The following is a 20,097-nucleotide window of genomic DNA, read 5'->3' on the forward strand; positions in this document are numbered from 1 at the left end:
CTCCAGAGGAAGGGAGACTTTAGATCCATGATTGGACGGTGGTATGTGGGGTAAAAGGTGCTACATTGGATGGGTGTAAAATGTAAACATTTAATGTAAATCATTTGATGTCCACACCATTAGAGTGGGACATGATTTCTCAGAGTCACGGTGTTGCTGTCATTACTGAAGACTCAGAGCACAGCTGAGGTGGATCATAAGTCAAATAAAGAAAAAAATATTAAATATAATATAAATATAAATAATAATATAAAATATTTTTTTCTTTATTTCATGGATCTACTTTACCCTGCACCTGTACTAAGTTGGATGTGCGTGCCCCTTCTGCTACTGTGGATCACAAGTCAACCATAAAGCACTAATCACTAATGCACTGTCATGGTTCTTATCTGTTCTGTGAAGGATTTTCTTTTTTTCCTCATCCCCTGAGTTCTGAATTACAGCACCCCTCACTCTCATACCGTTTTAGAACTTGAGGAAATGGTGTTAGGGCCAGTGAATATTTGCTGACTTTCAGTCAAACCTTTTTTCATATTATTACTTTTATAATTCACACATGTGGGTCCATCAGTGTTGTTTTTTGTTTGCTTGGTTTTTTTTTTTTTTGTTTTTCGTTTTTGCCAGGCAGACAGACCAGTCAACAGACCAGTCATTAGCTGTCCTACCAGACCAATGGAAGAATACTGACACCTTGTGGGCAATTGCCTGTAATTACACTCTATCGTGTAAGGTTCAGTCCTCTGGGACAGAGAACCGTTAGAGCGAAACATGTCTCTGAAGTAGCATTGAGCATTACTTAGCATTTTGCATAACTTTTGGAGTTTGTCCTGTATGTAATGCTTCTTATGTTGCATGTGTGTTTTAAGTAACAGTGTATTTGTGGAACTTTGTTTCTCCTATATGCATTATCATCCTGATAATCATCCTCAAATAAATAAAAAAAATAAAAAAATGCTACATTTCATTATTTTATTGTCGGGAACAATAGACAGCATGTGATTTCTCTGAATTTGGAAAACATTTGAAGTGCTTTTACCTATTCCTTTCTCCTTACAGATAATGGCTTTAAAACATTAAACTCACCTCAGCATGTTTAAATCTATGTTTATTCTTTTCAGACACTTTTGTCCAAAGTGACTTATAACACATGCGTATAGTTGGTCTGTGGAAAGTTTACAATTTTGAGTGATATCGACAGATACTTGGAAATTTGGAATCATTCAGTACTGCAAGGTAGCCTACATCGCAAAACCTGTACCCCTTTTTCTGAGAGTGCAATATTCCTCTGAACCCCCTTCTGCCCTGTATTGTTGGAGAGCAGAATTGAATGTATTCTTCAGTCTACAAGCCTGGTGGTTAATGTTTAAAAGCAATAAAACACCATAAACCTGAATGTGAGCTCAGTTGGACTTTCCTCTGTGGTCATATGCTACTTGATCAGATCAGACCGGAATTTAATTCTGGTGGGAAAAACAGACTGAGAGACTCAGCACTCAGGATTCCAGCACTACTGAGAGAGGAAGTGAAGTCAGTAGATCAGCCATTTTGCATGAGGGACTGGTACTGGGAGAGAAAAAGGCCTCCGAATCTCTCTGAATAGGAGTTCTCCTGTGTACGCTGAAACACTCAGGGATCCTGTTCTCCTGTCATGGAGTCACAGTGTGTGTGAAGCCCGTCAACAGCAACAGTATCCAGTCTGTGTGTGTTTGAGACTCTAAGTAACGGAATAAACACAACTTCACTCGCATAACTAGACCGTGAGGTAAGACCTACTTTGTGATGAACAGAAATTCTTAATGAAATGGGCCTTAAGTTTATACACAATGCATATTACTGTCTAAACAGCAAATTACTGCATTATTCAAAATGCCATCATGGAGCATATACAGGTGAGTGTACACTCCAATGTGCAGTATATACTGTGCCCTTGCTTTGAGGCAGAGTGTCAGATTATAGCTATAGGAGCTCCATGTTCAAAATGCACATTATGAGATACAGCTTAAAGGTACACTGTGTAATGTTTTCAGTTGTTTATTAACAAAATCAACATTTACCATTCATAAATGTGGCCTCATTTATGTTTAATTACCACCAGCACAATTCGAAGCATACCTGTTGTCTTTGCAATCCTCATTTACATCTACATATAGCTGGGGTCGACTCTCCATGTATGTGCGCCATTTTAAAATAACGGTGGCCAGCAAGGGACATTATGTGAAATACAGCTCCGTGTCTGCATGCAAAGAAAAAAAATGTACCTGACAAATAACATAATGTATAATAGCTAGCAAGTTGACTGCCTGATCGTTGAATAACATTAGCGCTTTGGTAACATTAGCTTGGATTCTTTTGCAGAATTGCTAGCTGATCTGAGCCATAACGTTATAGTACCAAAATAACATCAACCTAGCATTATTGTTTACTGCCTTGCATAAAAGCTATTGTAGAATTACATATCAAATGATTAAATTAACATTTTTAAAGTATATTTATGCCTATAATTATAGGACAGTGGAGAGTGACAGGAAGTGAGTGGGAGAGAGAGTCGGGGTGGGATCCGGAAAGGACCACGGGGCGGGAATCAAATTAATAAAAAATTGTGTGAGTGGTGTCATAACCTCGTATATCTGTAGTAAACTTTTTGGGTTAATCAAGTTTGAATCAATTAATATTGATCCAAAACTCATGCAATGCAAATGCAAATCGGTGGCGATGTGGTCCAAACGTGTGATGATTTCACACGGATTGACCCTTATGTGAAGTGACTGAAAGACTCAAAATAATCCAGCAAAGAACACAAGAGATTTGTGTGGGGTTTAATGGGTCTCAAGGGAATAAGAGACAGGGAAGTGACATTGATGATGATGATGATGATGATGGTGATGCGGTGACGATGATTGGCTACTTGTCAACTGTCTCTGGAGACTGACAAGGATGTTGGAGAACATGACAAAGTGATCTGTCTGTTTCAGGCAAAATGGCAACTGGGGTCAAATACAAAGGTAAGAGATATCTTGTGGTGGCTGTGTGTGTTACACTTAGCCTAATAGTATATTTCCAGTAGCAAACCCAAGTTATGTATTCCTTTTAACATCAAAACATTCAAAGAGATTCAGAGGGATTATGAACTAGGACTATGGAAACTAGGGTTTCTTCTGACAGAGGATGTACTTTCTTCCTTGTGTGTATGTACTTTCTTTCTTGTGTGAACACAATTTGACAGCCTCCTTCAAGGAGAACCAGAGGAACCAGATCCTTGTTTCTCATATAGTTCTTGAGCCCCTAATTACCATTCAGGGGAATAAGTACAGTATAGTGATTTTTACAAATAATCAGAAAGAGTGGTAAAAAAGCGTTAACTCACCTTTTTTTGTAATTTCATCTTGCAAACTCGTAAAATTCAGTTTCAAAATTCAACTTAAATATTGAATTATCTGTATCAGTGCAAGAATCCAAAAGTTCACTGGAAGAATCAACAAGAATCATCAAGTTATCATCAAGAAAAAATAAGTAATGCAATTTCTACTAAGTTTCAGGAGTTAACACAACGTAAAAATAAATTGTCTGATTTTACTTAAAAAAGAAAGTCAACCTATTTCACTGTTTTTTCAACTTGACAGTGATTCAACTTTGGTTTTGAAGTCAACTCAATAATATGTGGGCTGAACTTAGTGTAAGTTCAGTGTAAATTCACCCATAGCCCTGTTGTATAAGTTTACCACATGCAGCCCATCAGAAAAAGAATTAGACAATTTGGGACAACGTAGGCCAAGTTATGGACAGGCAGCTTAAAGTGGACCCATGGGGGCATCAAAACTGAAAGTAACTCCCCACTGCCCCCATGGATCTGCTTTTAAGCTCCCCATGTTGTCCCACATTGTCTCATTCTTTTTCTTATGGGCTGTATGGGATGAGCTTGAACAACAGGACTATGGGTCAATTTACACTGAACTTACACTTTAAAGGTAAACTATGCAGTATTGGCAATTTCCTCACCGTTTTCTCAGATTTTGCTTCTTTTTCGCTGGCTCTGTCATGATGAATGTCTGAGAAACTCCATCGCTACCTTTTTCTAGCCGGTGCCTGGCGTGTATGTGTATTTGAATGCAGTAAAGCAATTCGTTACACTCGTTATACTTCCTGACACTGAGACCGTCGGCCCGCCGGCCCACAGTTGCAAGGGTGTTTTTTCCGCTCACAGGCGCTAGGGGGAAGCGAGACGGCCACCATTCAACCCGAAAAAAGTGAAACGTGAAAGAAGATGGATGCTGTTGCTGACAAACAGCGGCCTTTGAATCACGACTCAAGTTAAACTTTCTTTTTTATTGGCAAAAGTTTGATCAACTAGCTACGCTGGTGGGAAAATGCATGGGACTCAGGAGTTGTGTCGCTATATTGCGTGTAGCATCCCCACCGAAGTATAGTCAGAAGTCTTGAACTGATGGTCTTTGTCTTTATTGAAGTCTCCAAACTCATCCACAACAAACCAACCACCGTAAGAACTTATTCCTCATCGGAGGGTGCTAATTGCCTGTGTAGTTCACTTATACAGTATGGTTTTTCTCTAGTTTACCTCGCGGTAGAAACTTACTAGTGCCGTTCATTCAAAATAAAAGTCCCTCAAGACGACAATGAAAACAGGGCAGCATATGCAACATAAAATGCAATGATAATAATAGTAATGACATTACAAAGTGCATTAAGGTTTTTCCTTTTAAAAATTAAACTTAAATTGGGGATGTTACACTCCCACCAAATTATGAATGTTTCATTAAACAACATGAACAATGAATAATTTCACAGAAGGAATGACAGTATTACACTAAACTCAAGGGCTTAAGAAGCCTCTAACAACAAAACTAACTTCTGCACTGGACGCTCCAGTATGGAAAGTTTGTAGGTGCGCTCACCTTCTTGAGCCGTCTCTTATCTCCTACTGAGATTTTTGCTCTTCTTATAAGTCCATCCTTACCCTTGACAGTTTCTATGACTCTTGCAAGTCTCCACTCACATCTAGGTGACATTTCATCAATGTCCATAACAACATCACCCACTTGTAGATTTCTCCTTGGCGAGTGCCATTTCTGTCTTGCCATTATGCTGTGTAGATACTCTCTTTTCCAGCGGCACCAAAACTGCTCCGCGAGATATTGCACCCGTCGCCATCTCTTTGCTCCGTACAGGTCTTCTCTGGGGAACATACCAGGCCATATCGTTTATGCTGTTTCCTTCCCTCTGTAGTGATGAAGGGACCAAAGCAGTCCATACCACAATAAGTGAATGGAGGGGAGGGCTCTATGCGTTCTGTAGGTAAGTCACTCATCCTTTGGCCCTCTGGAGGTCTCCTGAGTTTGCGACAGATTACACACTGCTCGGCTCATACCGGGGATCCAATATCCATTGGATCTGATTTCATTTGCAGTAAAGCCTTTGCCCTGGTGCTTGGTCTTTTCATGGTTGTGTGCTATGATCAACTTGGTCACATGATGCTCTTTGGGAATGACAATGGGGTGCTTCAGTGAGTCTGTAAGGGATGAATGGTGTAGTCTTCCTCCCACCTTCAGGATGTTGTCCGTGTCTATAAACATGTCAAGATGGTACAGTTTGTTGTTTTTTGTTAATTGATTTCCCGTCTTTAACTGTTTGATCTCCTTTTCATATGCTTGATTTTGCACATCTCTGATTATGACACATTCAGCACTTTTCTGCTCACTCACGGTGGAGGGAGCATTTGACTTGATTTTCCTAGCCCGTCGCACAAGGCGGGCCACAGCTTTGACGGCTCGGGACCATTCTGAGAACTTATATTGACGGTCTGCAATGCTGATTGGTTCTGATGTCTGTAGTTTCTTGCAAGATCTTCTTCCCCATCAGGACATATGGCGCAAGGAAGCCAAGAGGGTCGAATATGGAGGCAACAGTAGCTAATATACCTCTGCGTGTTCCTGGTTGCTTTGCCAAAGTGTTGTTGAATCTGAAGCTGTCCTTTTCTATGCTCCAATGTATGCCTAGAGCTCGCTCCAGTGGTGTGTCAGAGAATGTCAGATCCTTTGTCTTGGCGTCTGTTGCCTGCTCTGATGCTGGTATACTCTGTAGGACTGCGTGGTTGTTTGAGACGAATTTGTGGAGACGGAGACCTCCTTTGGCGCATATTTCCCTTGCCTCTTGTGCCAACTGAATGGCCTTTTCCACTGTGTCTGTGCTTGTGACTCCGTCGTCCACATAGAAGTCTCTTGCTACAAATTGCGATCCTATTGGATGTGAGACTCTGTTTTCATTTGCAAGATACTTCAGTCCATAATTCGCGCAGCCAGGTGATGACACTGCACCGAAAAGATGGACCTTCATCCTGTAATCCTGTGGTTGTTTACTTGTGTCTCCATCTCTCCACCACAGGAAGCGTAAGTAATTGCGATCTTGCTCTGGCACGTGAAACTGATGAAACATTTTCTCTATATCACACATTAGAGCTATAGGATGCCGTCTGAACCGCAGGAGGACACCGGTAAGGTTGTTTATCATGTCCGGCCCTGGGAGAAGATGTTCATTAAGGCTAGTGCCGCCACTCTTTGCAGAACAGTCGAATACAACACGCAGTTTGTCTGGCTTTTTAGGGTGGTATATGCCATGATGAGGAATGTACCATCGCTCACCTGGTATTCCATCTTCTCGCACCTCTTCCACATCACTTCTCTCGATGATTTCCTTCATATATGTTGTGTAGTCCTTCTTATATTTCTCATCTCTGTGAAACTTACGTTGTAAATGGCTGAGTCTGATTTCTGCAAGTTTTTTGTTATCAGGTAAGTGTGGCCGTTGCTTAAAAGGTAAAGGCATCTCATAATGTCCCTGATCCTTTTGCCTTATGCCTTCCTTTAGTTTGCTCAGGAAAATAAGATCTTCTTGCGAGACTGTTTTGTCCACTCCTTTGATGTCCTTAAAGTCTGACTCCAGAACACTGATCACATCCATTGGTGTTACTGGAGGGAGTTCTTTCACAGAGACTTTGTGACACAGACTGGTGGCTGTTCCATCTAAGCTCGGTGTTGTGCAGCCTACCACACTCCATCCTAAATCTGTCAGGATGGCGTAGGGCTCATTGTCTTTACCTGCTAATACCTGTCTGGGTGTTAATGCTCTAGGACAGTTGTACCCAATTAAGAGCCCAACATCACAGGTAAGGAGGTGTGGCACCTTATCGGCAATTGATGTTAAGTGAGGCCATCCCTTTGTGGTTTCATGAGTGGGTATATGCTCACGATTTCCAGGAATACCGTCCTTTGTATATGCAGGAGGAAGGTTGATGTGGATGCATGAATTGTAGCCTCTCACTCTGAGTCCAGATATCCTTTCACATTTCATGATCATGTTCTCTCCAAGCATAGTGGTAAGCTTCAGCTTCACAGGTTGGGTATTTGCTTGTAATTCCTTGCTCACGTCCTTATCAATGAATGTGCTATCACTTTGAGTGTCCAATAATGCATAAACAAGTTGCTCTTTTGATGGATCTGTGGCCAATGACACCCACACAGGAACGATCATGGTTGAGCTGCATGACTGACCACCTCTGGTGACGTTGAGTGCCGTGGCTGTCTTGGTTTTATCAGGAGTGCTAGAAGCGATGTTCACAAAGGATGCAGGACATACTCTACCTTCACGCCCTCTGTAATTTTCATCATGGAGACAGGTTGGGTGCCTTGCCTTGCATACATCACAGGTGTGTCGGTGACGACATTCTTTGGCGTTGTGACCCGGTTTCAGACACCCATAGCATAGCTTGTTTTCTCTTACATATTTCCGTCGATCATTTAGGGGCTTTACCATGAACTCTGGGCACTTGGGTAGTTGATGCTTGTCGTTGTTGCACCACGTGCATGGGGGTCTCGATTTTTCATTTCTTGATAGTAAGTTATCATTGTGTATGCCAGTGTGGATGCTGAACACATCGGCTTTGTTTCCCTTTGATTCCTTTGTACTTCTTTTATCATAAGATGATTTGGATGAGTGAAGAGCATGTAAGGAAGTGACTGGATTGCATGCTATCTCTGCTTCTAGAGACACAAAGTCAGTAAAATCCTTGAAAGTGGGAAACTCGTATCCGTGCATGAGGGCTATAGTGACCTGACGATTCCAACGGGATGCCAACCAATCTGGGACTTTATGAATCAGCTTTTGGTTTTCGTCACAGTCATTTAATATTTCTAGGCCTCTCACATGGGGCATGGCTTGTAAACAGGCATTCAAGAAATCAGAGAATGTTCTTAATCCTTCTGCATCTTTAGGCTGTATTTTCGGCCAATTAGACAGCTTGTCTCGGAAAGCTCGTTGGATGACAAATGGCTGCCCGTAGCGTTGGTTGAGCCTATTCCATGCATCTCTATATGCCTCATCATCGCTTCTGTAAAACGTGCCTTCAAGGCATTTATGAGCAGGGCCACTGACATATTTCTTTAAGTAATAAAGTTTATCGGCAGCAGAGATACTCTTTTGGTCAATAAGAGACTTGAATGAGGCTCTCCATTCAATGTAGTGGATTGGATCACCACTAAACACTGTTGGCATTGGAATTGGGAGTCTATTTGTGGCTATGCTCTCTTGGATTGCTTGAGCTAGATAGGAAACATCAGTAGGGGGCAGTGACATATTAATGCGAGAATTTTGGTGATCTGCAGGTGCATTGAAAATTAACTGTCTGTTGTGCTGTTGTATGGGCTGACTAACATTTTCTTGTTTGATTTCTCTGTCATAGGTCTCCAGTCTAGCACGAACAGCCTTCATGTCCTTTTCTGCTTGTAAACGTTCTAATTCAGACTGCTGTATGTCTAGCTCCTTTCTATGTTGTTCCTCCATCATTCTTATTCTTTCCTTTAGCTTTCTTTCTTCTTGCATTGCTTTGTATTCAGCTTCCTTTGCAGCGAGCTCTGCAGCTGCTTCAGCTCTTTTAGCAGCTATGCTCATGGCCTGAGAGTGCTGACTAGCTCCTGACACAGAGTTAGTACCATATATGGAGTGAGCGTAGTCATGCTCTAGTAGCTGACGAAGACGGCACCTTTCATTCTCTTCATGGAATTCACCATTTACCTCTGATATGCGTTCCAAGATTATTTTCACAATGTCTTTAGTTACAGCCTCACATGCATCAATTTTGCGTCGAAGTTCAGTAGAAGGAATACCCCGCTCTCTTATTTCTTCATAAAGTTTCATGATTTCACTCATTTCTTTTTCAATGGTGTCTGCCATAGTAGCCAATTCTGTTTCTGTTCTGACTTTCTTTAAATTTTCTTTCGATGCTCTGATTTGACTTTTCCATTGTTCATACAGGCTAATCAGTCGTTTTTCTTTTTTACTTAACTCTTCCTTTTGATATTCAATCATTTTCTCTGTAGGCACGGGAGTGCGTTCTGAACGACGTGGTAATGTTAGCCCCTTAGCATCATCATCCTCTTCCAATTCATGTTGAAGATTAGCTAATTGACTTTCCTTACTTTCAATCTGTTCTTTTAATTCCTGCCTTGACATGCTTTCACAATCCCCTTGGTTTAGTAGACTTCTACTTTCTTGTATTTCCGTGTAAAGCTTATTTATCTGTTCCTTAATTTCTTCCATTTTACTTGTAGTAAATCCTTACCGTCTCCGTTGACAATCACACAACGTGCTGCATCTCACTGTCCTTGAGGCTACCGTGCCGTCCGTAGATTAGCCTTTTCAGCCAGCGTAATGTAGCAGGTGTAGGTTAAGTTCTTACTGTAGCATAGCATCCCCACCGAAGTATAGTCAGAAGTCTTGAACTGATGGTCTTTGTCTTTATTGAAGTCTCCAAACTCATCCACAACAAACCAACCACCGTAAGAACTTATTCCTCATCGGAGGGTGCTAATTGCCTGTGTAGTTCACTTATACAGTATGGTTTTTCTCTAGTTTACCTCGCGGTAGAAACTTACTAGTGCCGTTCATTCAAAATAAAAGTCCCTCAAGACGACAATGAAAACAGGGCAGCATATGCAACATAAAATGCAATGATAATAATAGTAATGACATTACAAAGTGCATTAAGGTTTTTCCTTTTAAAAATTAAACTTAAATTGGGGATGTTACATTGCGTGCAGAGGAAATTTAAAAGACAACCGTTAATCCCGCCTCGGTTTAAGCAGTGCCAATGGATAGTTCCCAGACCATACATCTTGATGTGGGTATGGCTCATCAGGCTAATTGAGGAGAAGACCATTATTAAAATATAACAGTGTGTGTGTGGGTGTGTGTATGAAAAAGAACATTAACACAACTGTCTTTCCCCTACAGATTTTAAACTGGTCACCCCTTTTAATATTGTGGCGTGTGCTGATGGTGATGATGTCACACTGCCTTGTCAACTCTCTCCTGAAACCAGTGCTGTTGCCGTGGAGATCAGGTGGTTCAGGAGGACTGACTGTATCTACCTGTATAGGAATGGTCATGTGATAGAGGGGAGGGGCTATGAGGGCAGAGTGAGTGTGGACCCCCAGCAGCTGCAGAGAGGAGACGTGTCTCTCACACTGAGGAGGATCAGAGGGGGAGATGATTATGGAGTGCACACATGCCAGGTCATCAGTGGAGGACACCAGGAGGAGGGAAGAGTCCAGTTGAGGATCATAGGTAAGTCTTCTGTTTCACTGCTATAAAGTTCTGTGCTGTTAGTCATGTCACTAAACATGATTACACTCACTGCATACTGAACACCTTAACTGTAGGGGTCAGCAATATTTAGAATAGACTTGATGCACTTACATTCCCATCATCACATGCATGCACACACAAACACACACACACACACATAGGCGCCGATTTATGTTTCTGTCGGTGGGTGCTCAAACAATTAAATGCCCAATACCAACGGCCAAAATAAAAACTCACGCAAAACATAGCACATGAATTGTTGCCGTACGATTTTTGAGAAAGTAGTAATGTATGCATTTCAGCACTTTAGGAAATCAACAGCAGCCGACACGCAAAACGCCAATAGAGTTTGCGGGAGTCCATGGGCGTCACTCCGAGGAAGTTTCTCAAATGCTGTTAAGTAAAGGCACAATTTCTGCGCACTCAGTCACAGAATAGGACCTTCACTATGCCTAAAACATGCATGCATGATCTGTTGTTTGACTCCTGAACGCTCTCCCGTTATCCAGACATATGCATGATAACAGTTTAACGCACAAGGCTAATATACATGGCCATATGTTGACGTGTTGCCTGAACACCATCTGTATGGACCACAGAGCAGCAGCACAAAACCAATACGGCTTACAAGGCGAAAACACAGAAAGGCTAGATTCAGCGCTAGCTATCAAGGTAATCTGTCTGACCTAGAAAATATGATTAGGCACATTATGAAAGATGCTGCATTTAGCACCAACTGCAATGTTTGATTCTAAATGAATGTAAATTTAGCCGGGACTGTAAGATGGCACACATGGGTGCTCGAGCCCCGGACCACCCACGGTATCGGCGCCTATGCACACACACACACACACACACACACACACAAACACACACACACACAAACACACACACAGACACAGACACACACAGACACACACACACACACACACACACACACACACTGCAATGGAGTTACACATACAACATGGAACTCACGCACACACACACAGACTGTAGTATTTAAAAATACAAACTTGCAGTATTTTTCAGTATATTCTTGTATGTCCTCATGTAATGTGATGTCTGTGTCCATTGGGCCTCATTAATGATCTCATCTCTGCTTCTGGTTTCATAGATCGCTATAGTAAGTACCAGGGAGGAGTTGGAGTGTTTGGGTTTGTTTAGGAGGGAGGGGGGTCACCATGGTCATCAGGCCTGGTAAGATGCAGTGGAGTCACACATTCATCATGACACACAGACTACACACACAAAGACAAGTCTTCCCTTTATGTGGGCATAACCATATATATACCATATATACCATATATATAACCATATACCGGTATTCACTTTTATCTTTCACTCATATCATATTGTCATGTCTGTTGGTGTAATGTACATGCATTAATATTATGGCAGTGTTTCTATTGGGCCTCATTAATGATCTTATATCTGCTTCTGCTCTCTTTAGACAGGGTACGTATGGAATATGTATGTAAGTACCAGGCAGGAATTTGTTTGAATGGCACACTCACAATCACTGTGGACACGCACACTCGCACGCACGCACGCACACACACACACACACACAAATTTGATTATTTTATTTGGAATGACAAATACTGATTGAAACAACAGAGCATATTCACAATGAGCCTTTTATGTTTCACCTGACAATACAAAAATTGTGCTAATAGTCACAACCACACGAATAAATAAATAAATAAACCCGCCCACCATCCGCTGGTTGTTTTAATGTATATGGGTGATGCAGCGCTGCTGACGTGAGGCTAGAAAGCTCTTGCTCGTTCTAGAAAGACTGATCCAATGCAGCAAAATAGGCTATATTAAAAGGCTACAGTCCTACATTGGCTATGTTGTAGCCTATCCCCAGAATATCAGCAGCAAACTCAGTCTCTGTCTCGCAAAACAGTCTCCAAATAAAACGCACATCGGCATGTTGCCTATTCTGCCAGCTTGTGCAAATATATCGTCCAAAATGCTTGATTGCATTGCATTCTCCACATTTTTAGCTAAATTTTATGTCATCAGCATTTTTGGCTCATTTGGCCATTTTCAGTGCAGAGAACCCCATACTGCCCAGTTTTACAGCATTCTGCCTGATTTTCCAGGACCCATAGAACAGTGAGTTTTATGACTATGTAAACACCGAAACCACCAAAAGAAAGAGTAGACTCTTTTCATCAGGAAACAAATGTTTGTTTCTACCTTTTTCCGTTCTTTAGTAATCGGCAGTAGAACATCGATTGGTTTCAACAAAAATCAACCAAAAAATGAGAAAACAAGCTTTTTTTTTGTGTGTGTGTGTGTGTGTGTGTGAGTGTGTGCGATTTTTAGTGACAAGCTCCACCAGATTGTTTCTCAGCCCACCTTGTTGAAAAGTGTAATTGACGTCTATAGACGTCTTTGGCAGTCAGCGGTTGTATTTGAAAAGACGTCTCTGGCAGCCAATGAGTTAATCGTTAACTACAATGTCTGGGCTGTTCGGGAATTCTCTAAGGACACTTCTTAGAGCATTTACGTTGTTATTCAGAGTTGAAAAAAGGTTGGTTGGAACAGTCTTATTTGTGTGTATTGTACCTTGTCCAGAAGCTTTGCACAGTTATTGTGCTGTTGTGTTTACACACACACACACGCACACACACACACACACGTGCACAGACACTCACACCAAGACATACACGTGTGACGTGTGTGTGTGTGCGTGGGTGTATTGTCTCTGTGTGATCCAGATGTGCTCATCTCTGTTCCTCATCTTTGTACTCTGGTATTACAGCACAGCAGGAGATAACTGCTGCAGAGAGGAAGAAAATGGCGGAATCTGTCCAGTCTCTGGGTGAGTGGGAGAGATGATTGGTGGACATCTGATTGCTGAGTAAGAAAGTCGAGAACAGATGATTGGTGCATCTTAGCACTTTAAATGAGGATTACTGATGATTGTTTGAAATCTCATGACTAATGAGCAACAACTTGATGGAGATCTGCTGTAGTGATTGATGACTGTAGATAATTGGTTGAGATCTGCTGTAGTAATTGAGGACTGTAGATGATTGGTCCCGTAGGGGAGAAAAGAGACCCACTGTTCATTTCAACTTCACATTTAATTTATGTAGCATCAATAATTTTATTTAATTCAACTAATTTAATCATAGTCAAGCAAAGTACACATCAGATGACAATAGCATAGTCTACAATATAACATGGGGGTCATTGACAGATTTGTGAAAAATTCCCATCTGACCATCTTGGATTTGCTTACAGTATTCTTCATTTCAGTAATGCTATTCTACCCAATGTTATTGCACCTACTTTATTGTCTGAGATATGGAAGCATAGGGGTCTTGAGACTGATCAAATGCAGTTTTTTAAAATGAGTATGTTCCTTTTGTCATTGCTTTTGAACAATCCATGTTAGATTCTTGGTCATTACATGCCAAATCAACAGATGTCTCCCGTCTGACCATCTTCAAATTGCTTCATACTTCATGTCAATAATGCTATTAAACCCAACAACTACTTTGCAATAGTTTAAGTTTGTATCCACTTCAGTTTCTGAGATATGGATGCTTAAAAAACAGGGGCATGAGTCTGAGAAAATACATTTTTTTTAAATAACTAAGTTCCTTGGTTAATCCATGGTTTATTTCCGTAAGGGATTCAGAATGATTATTTCAATTTATCACAATTTGAATGGACTGAGCTTGCTAAATAAAGTAATGTCAACATAAAATACACATCTGTGTTAACTTACTGTAAAAGAGCAAGTCAACACATGTATTTGACCCTAAATTGGGTTTACTCAAAATCCTTTCGCAGCTGGTTGCCTTACATTTTTAAGTTGGCTTGACTAAACAATTTTTGCAGTGATAGGAACCGCCCGAATTAACCGGCCGATGGAGGAGACGTATAGTATTATTCGATAAAACAAGTGTAATAAGAAAACAAGTCAGGTATTCTCATCAGCAGTCTATATTGTGGGTATATCAACCTATTATGGATAGTAATATTACATTGAACCGAAACTTTTCTACATTAAGCAGAGTCAGATAGATTAGGTTTAACAGGGGTTTATAATCAATTGTTAAATTTCAACAGTGTGCAGAAAATTTCATGATTTCCTTCGACCACTTCCAGTTCCCTCAAGTTCTGAAAAGTGACGTTCCTATACATAAATTTCTCAGCATGTCATAGCTTGGCAAATATTCTACTGTATGCCAATTATTTTAGAAGTTGAAGACACGTAACAGTGTAAAATACTCCCTGAAAATGTCAAGAATCTAGCATGAACTGTTCAAAAGTAATGACACAAGGAACTTGATCATTTAAAAAAATGTTCATGAGACTCATGAGCCTGTTTTTTAAGCCTGTTGTGCCTGCCCAGCTCGAGGCAAACGCCACATAAAAGGGGAGACCACACGCTGCTCAAAATTAAGAAGATATTTATTAAATAAATGAACTATGTACGAAAGTCAGTGAATGAAGAGTAAAGCAAGACTGTAGTGTATGTCAGCATAGTGAGGTGAAGTGCAAAACCAAAAGAAACGAACAGGGCGCAGCCCACCCGGCCGCAACGACAGCACCCCGCAACTCTGGAACCGGCAGTCAGCGGAAGCGACAAGGCGGAAGAGGAGAGAGAGAGAGAGCGAAGCAGGCTCCCGGGACCCGCTTATATCCTGCCCTAATCGCTGGCGCAATTAGCCCATGCCATTCTGCAGAGCTCCCCCTGTAGGCCACACACAGAACAGCAGCAGAGCCAACACAGACAAAGAGCAGGAAGCGCGACAAGACCCAGCACTGACCAGCTGGGGCGTCACAGCCTCCATTTTATAGAAAATAAAGTAGATATAACAAGTAGATACAACTTTTGTATGGTAGTTGTTGGGTGTGCTAACATTATTGACATAAAGTATGAGGCAAATCCAAGATGGTCAGGCAGGAACATTTTCTAAAATCTGTTGATTTGGTGTGGAATGACCCGTCTACTAGATAATGAAATGGTATGCTCATAGAAATACTATTAAATAAAATATTACCAACATATTGCAACATTTTTCTACCAGCTCCCCCTTCTTGGTGGAAGGCAACTGATGAATTAATGGAGAAAAACAGACAGCTGGAGGAGATGAAGAAGACATTGGAGGAGAAAGAAAAACAATTAAAAGAGAAATACATGGGCATGGAGAATGTGAAACAACAACAACAACAACAACAACAACAGGAGAAGAACAAAGAACTGGAGATGAGGAACAGACTCCTTTATGTGAGAGACAAACAGATGGAAGAGAGAGAAAACAAAATCAAGGAGAGAGACAAGAGGATAGAGGAGAGTGAGAACAACTCCCAGGAGAAAACCAAACAATTAGAGATGAAAGACAAGCTACTGGAGGGAAAGGACTTGCAGGTTAAAGATGGAGAAAATAAACTCAAGGAGAAGATTACATTTCTGGAGGAGAGCAAAAAGAGACTGATGGAGAGAGAGAAGATGATGGAGGACAAGAACAAGGAGGTGGTGAAGATGAGCCAACTACAGGACAGGACTAAACTCCTCAATCAAAGAGAAACAGAACTTGGGAACATGACTAAACGAGAGAGGGAGAGAGAGAGTTTACTGGAGAACATGACTAAACGAGAGAGGGACAGAGAGAGTCTACTGGAGAACATGACCAGTGAGGTGGAGACCACTAAAACACAAGTGGAGTCACTGGAAAAGGAACTGCAGGACAGGAACAGACAACTACAGGACCTGAGAACCCAACTGCAGGAACAAGAGAGGGAGCTAGAGGAGACAGACAAACAGCTGGAGGAGAAAGACAAACAGCTGGAGGAAATAATCAAACAGCTGGAGGAGAAAGACAAACATCTGGAGGAGAAAGACAAACAGCTGGAGGAAATAATCAAACAACTGGAGGATATGATCAAACAGCTGGAGGAGAGAGATGGAGATGGTCAGTAGATAATACAGCCATTTGTGTGTGCACACTGCAATATGTAGTCTCCAAGATTCCAATACAATCTGAAGTTAAATAAAAAGCTTAAAAGCGTAAAATAATTGCTGAGCAGACGCACAGTGGTCAAGATCTGGGCCCCGTGAACCGAGAAATAACACTGCTCCTCCCAGATCTACTCACTGCAACAGAGAAATAACACTGCTCCTCCCAAATCTACTCACTGCAATAGAGAAATAACACTGCTCCTCCCAGATCTACCCACTGCAACAGAGAAATAACACTGCTCCTCCCAGATCTACTCACTGCAACAGAGAAATAACACTGCTCCTCCCAGATCTACCCACTGCAACAGAGAAATAACACTGCTCCTCCCAGATCTACCCACTGCAACAGAGAAATAACACTGCTCCTCCCAAATCTACTCACTGCAATAGAGAAATAACACTGCTCTCCCAGATCTACTCACTGCAATAGAGAAATAACACTGCTCCTCCCAGATCTACTCACTGCAATAGAGAAATAACATTGCTCCTTCCAAATCTACTCACTGCAATAGAGAAATAACACTGCTCTCCCAGATCTACTCACTGCAATAGAGAAATAACACTGCTCCTCCCAGATCTACTCACTGCAATAGAGAAATAACACTGCTCCTCCCAGATCTACTCACTGCAATAGAGAAATAACACTGCTCCTCCCAGATCTACTCACTGCAATAGAGAAATAACACTGCTCCTCCCAGATCTACTCACTGCAATAGAGAAATAACATTGCTCCTTCCAAATCTACTCACTGCAATAGAGGGTGAAATAACACTGTTCCTTCCAAATCTACTCACTGCAATGAAGGGAAATAACACTGCTCCTTCCAAATCTACTGACTGCAATAGAGAAATAACACTGCTCCTTCCATATCTACTCACTGCAATAGAGGGTGCACACGACAGTGATGGTCTTCATTGGGTGCACCAATCAGGTAAGCTCAGGTAAATGTATCATGCTTGGTGTGTGCACGTGTGAGCACGCATGTAAGCTAGGTTACTGATATACACAGCATATCTGATCTCTTTCTTTCTTAATTCCAGGGCATCAGTCAACTCTAAGACTCTCACCACCTCTGCAGCCTCTTGGTCTCTCAGTAAGAGAAAGTCAACAACCACTTAGACCTGCATCCTCCAGCAGTGCTTCCCCCTGCTCTGCAGACAAGCTCTGCGACAGCCCTCCAGCCCTGTCAGAATGCTCCTGCCTCGCAGGCAAACTCCCTAACAAGCCTCCAGTACCATCACTGCGTCCCAGCCTCTGTCCCAAACATCCAATGCTCGGCCAGAAGATCACCCAAACCAGCCACCCAGCAGCACACCATTAAGTTTTCAAGTCCAGGGTGTCCCTTCCACAAAGGGAGGGACACGCAGCCTGAGCATTGTGAAAGTGCGGAAAGCGACGCAGGCCAGCCGGCTCCTGATGAAATTATTACAATTATGGGTTGTGTGTGTGTGAGAGAGAAAGTGTACAGGCGATGTATCGTGGATGAAACCTTCAACTGTGCCTGGTGGATTCTAAAATCAGTAGAGATACAGTGACATTTTCATGACATGACCAAAATGATCACGGTCTTGATTAAAATGTGCTGACGGTCTATAATTAAAATGTGCTGACTTATTTCTAAACCTACCACCAATTTGGACAGAATATGAAGAGATTTAAATCCGTCTGACCACGTTTCTTTTAAATGAGCATTTACTCACCATCTTTATCTAATTTTTGACGTAGGTGGCATTTAGAGGCTTTTGCACCTGAACCCTTCATATCATAACTGCAGAGTTAATGCAGAGCACAGCAACAGCATTGACAGTAATAAAAGTGGCGTGGCTCCTTTAAGACACAATCCATTGGTATGAGTTCTTCAGATATCCAACTTTATCTTAGCCTGTACTGCAGCCTACATCAGGGTTTCCCACAGTGGCGTAACAAACCAATGGTGGGCCCAGGTGTGAGAGCGCTGCGCGGGCCCCATACCGACAAACTCTGGCCCAGGATGAATTAGCTCTGATACATGCAATACACATTAAGGGTGACTTCAATTGTTTATACGAAGGGCCTGAGGCACCGAAGTAGTTTAGTAGTTACAGATTACAATTTCAAATAAAAAACACACGACTACATAGGATCCATTACATGTGAAAACATTAAAAATAATTTTATTAACAGCCTGCAGTCAAGGCGCTCAATGCGCCTCTTCAACCCTCTGCTGAAACTGCAAGCGTAGATTGCTTGCTTATAAACTCGCACTGCGCAGAAACAAAACTTAATGTAGCCTTTACCTATTTAACCGTCCAGAAACCAAATAAAATCATTCATATGCATACAATCCCCAATATGCGTGAATTAGGCCATTATTACTTCCAGTCCTTCTGTGGTCCTTCTTCTGAAGTTGCCCAGGACCTGCTGTTGATTCTGTGGGCCTGCTCTGTGAGCACTGACTGACGCATTTCATACACAGAGGTCATTCAATGTGCTTTACATAAACAAAAGCAAACAGGAAAAGCTGATAAAAGCACAGAAGGGAAACAGTCATGAGATGATGTGTGTTTTTAGAGCCCATCACCATCACCAATATTACCAGAGTAGATTCTTACCTTACTGTCCTGTGCTGCTTCATCTATGGTACTGAAGGTGATTCTTATGGTTCTTTGACACCTGATACACCACACACACAGGCTGTTTATCCTCCAGACAGAAGAGCTTGCACTTCTCACTGTGCAGACTGCAGAGCACCTCAGACCCTGCTGAAGCTCTCTGACTTCTCTCCTGTAAGTAGGTCTCACACAAGTTCTTCAAGTGGAGGTTAAGTGGAGGTTTGTCATTTGAAGATGTCCTCCTGCAGACGGGACACTCTGTTGATCCCTTAGTGTCCCAGAACTGCTGCAGACAGACCTTACAGATGCTGTGACTACAGGAGAGGAGGACGGGATCCTTGAAGATGTCCGAGCACACGGGACAGGAGAAATCCTCCTCAGCAAATGATGTAGCCATTTTCTTTTTCAGTGCAAGTTTCCCTCTAATAACTGTTTTGAAGATTTTACTTTCACTTTCAGGTAGCTTGAAAAATGCTTTCAGCTTTTTAAGATCCTTCACAAAGAACCTTCTACTTCACAAGATTGTCAGACACATCAAATTCTTTCAAAACAGGAATGACTTAATCAAATTCCTTGGAGCTAGCGACAGTAAGCGACAGTAGGCCTACGCGACAATAGGCAATATGGTGGCGAAAAGCGATAAAGTAGGTTCAAATTCGGTTTTCAGAGTATTTCAAAAGTTGACACGAAATGTAAACTTTTGAAATGTTGCTGAAACTTAGCTTATGTAAATGCGTGCAAATGTTGTAATTGTAGCAGAATTGTCTTGCTAACATCCTTGAAATTAAACGGAAGTGATCTCACGCAACACCTTTCTCAATGTAGCGGTGCTGATCCACTAGCACGACACGACTACAC

General features: G+C 41.7%; 1 protein-coding gene across 1 annotated transcript; it reads left to right on the forward strand.

Moving 5' to 3' along the window:
* Window positions 1–2,950: 2,950 nt before the first annotated feature.
* LOC121691011 (trichohyalin-like) lies at window positions 2,951–16,156 on the forward strand (the record flags this gene model as incomplete). The annotated part of the gene is made up of 6 exons (XM_042071145.1): window positions 2,951–3,002; window positions 10,300–10,632; window positions 11,771–11,779; window positions 12,107–12,130; window positions 13,433–13,492; window positions 15,717–16,156. Coding segments are annotated over exons 1-6 (891 nt in total), but the record flags the coding sequence as incomplete, so codon positions are not given.
* Between the last annotated feature and the right edge of the window lie 3,941 nt (window positions 16,157–20,097).

This window comes from Alosa sapidissima, chromosome 2 (genome assembly GCF_018492685.1).
Source record: "Alosa sapidissima isolate fAloSap1 chromosome 2, fAloSap1.pri, whole genome shotgun sequence".
NCBI classification, from domain to species: Eukaryota; Metazoa; Chordata; class Actinopteri; order Clupeiformes; family Clupeidae; genus Alosa; species Alosa sapidissima.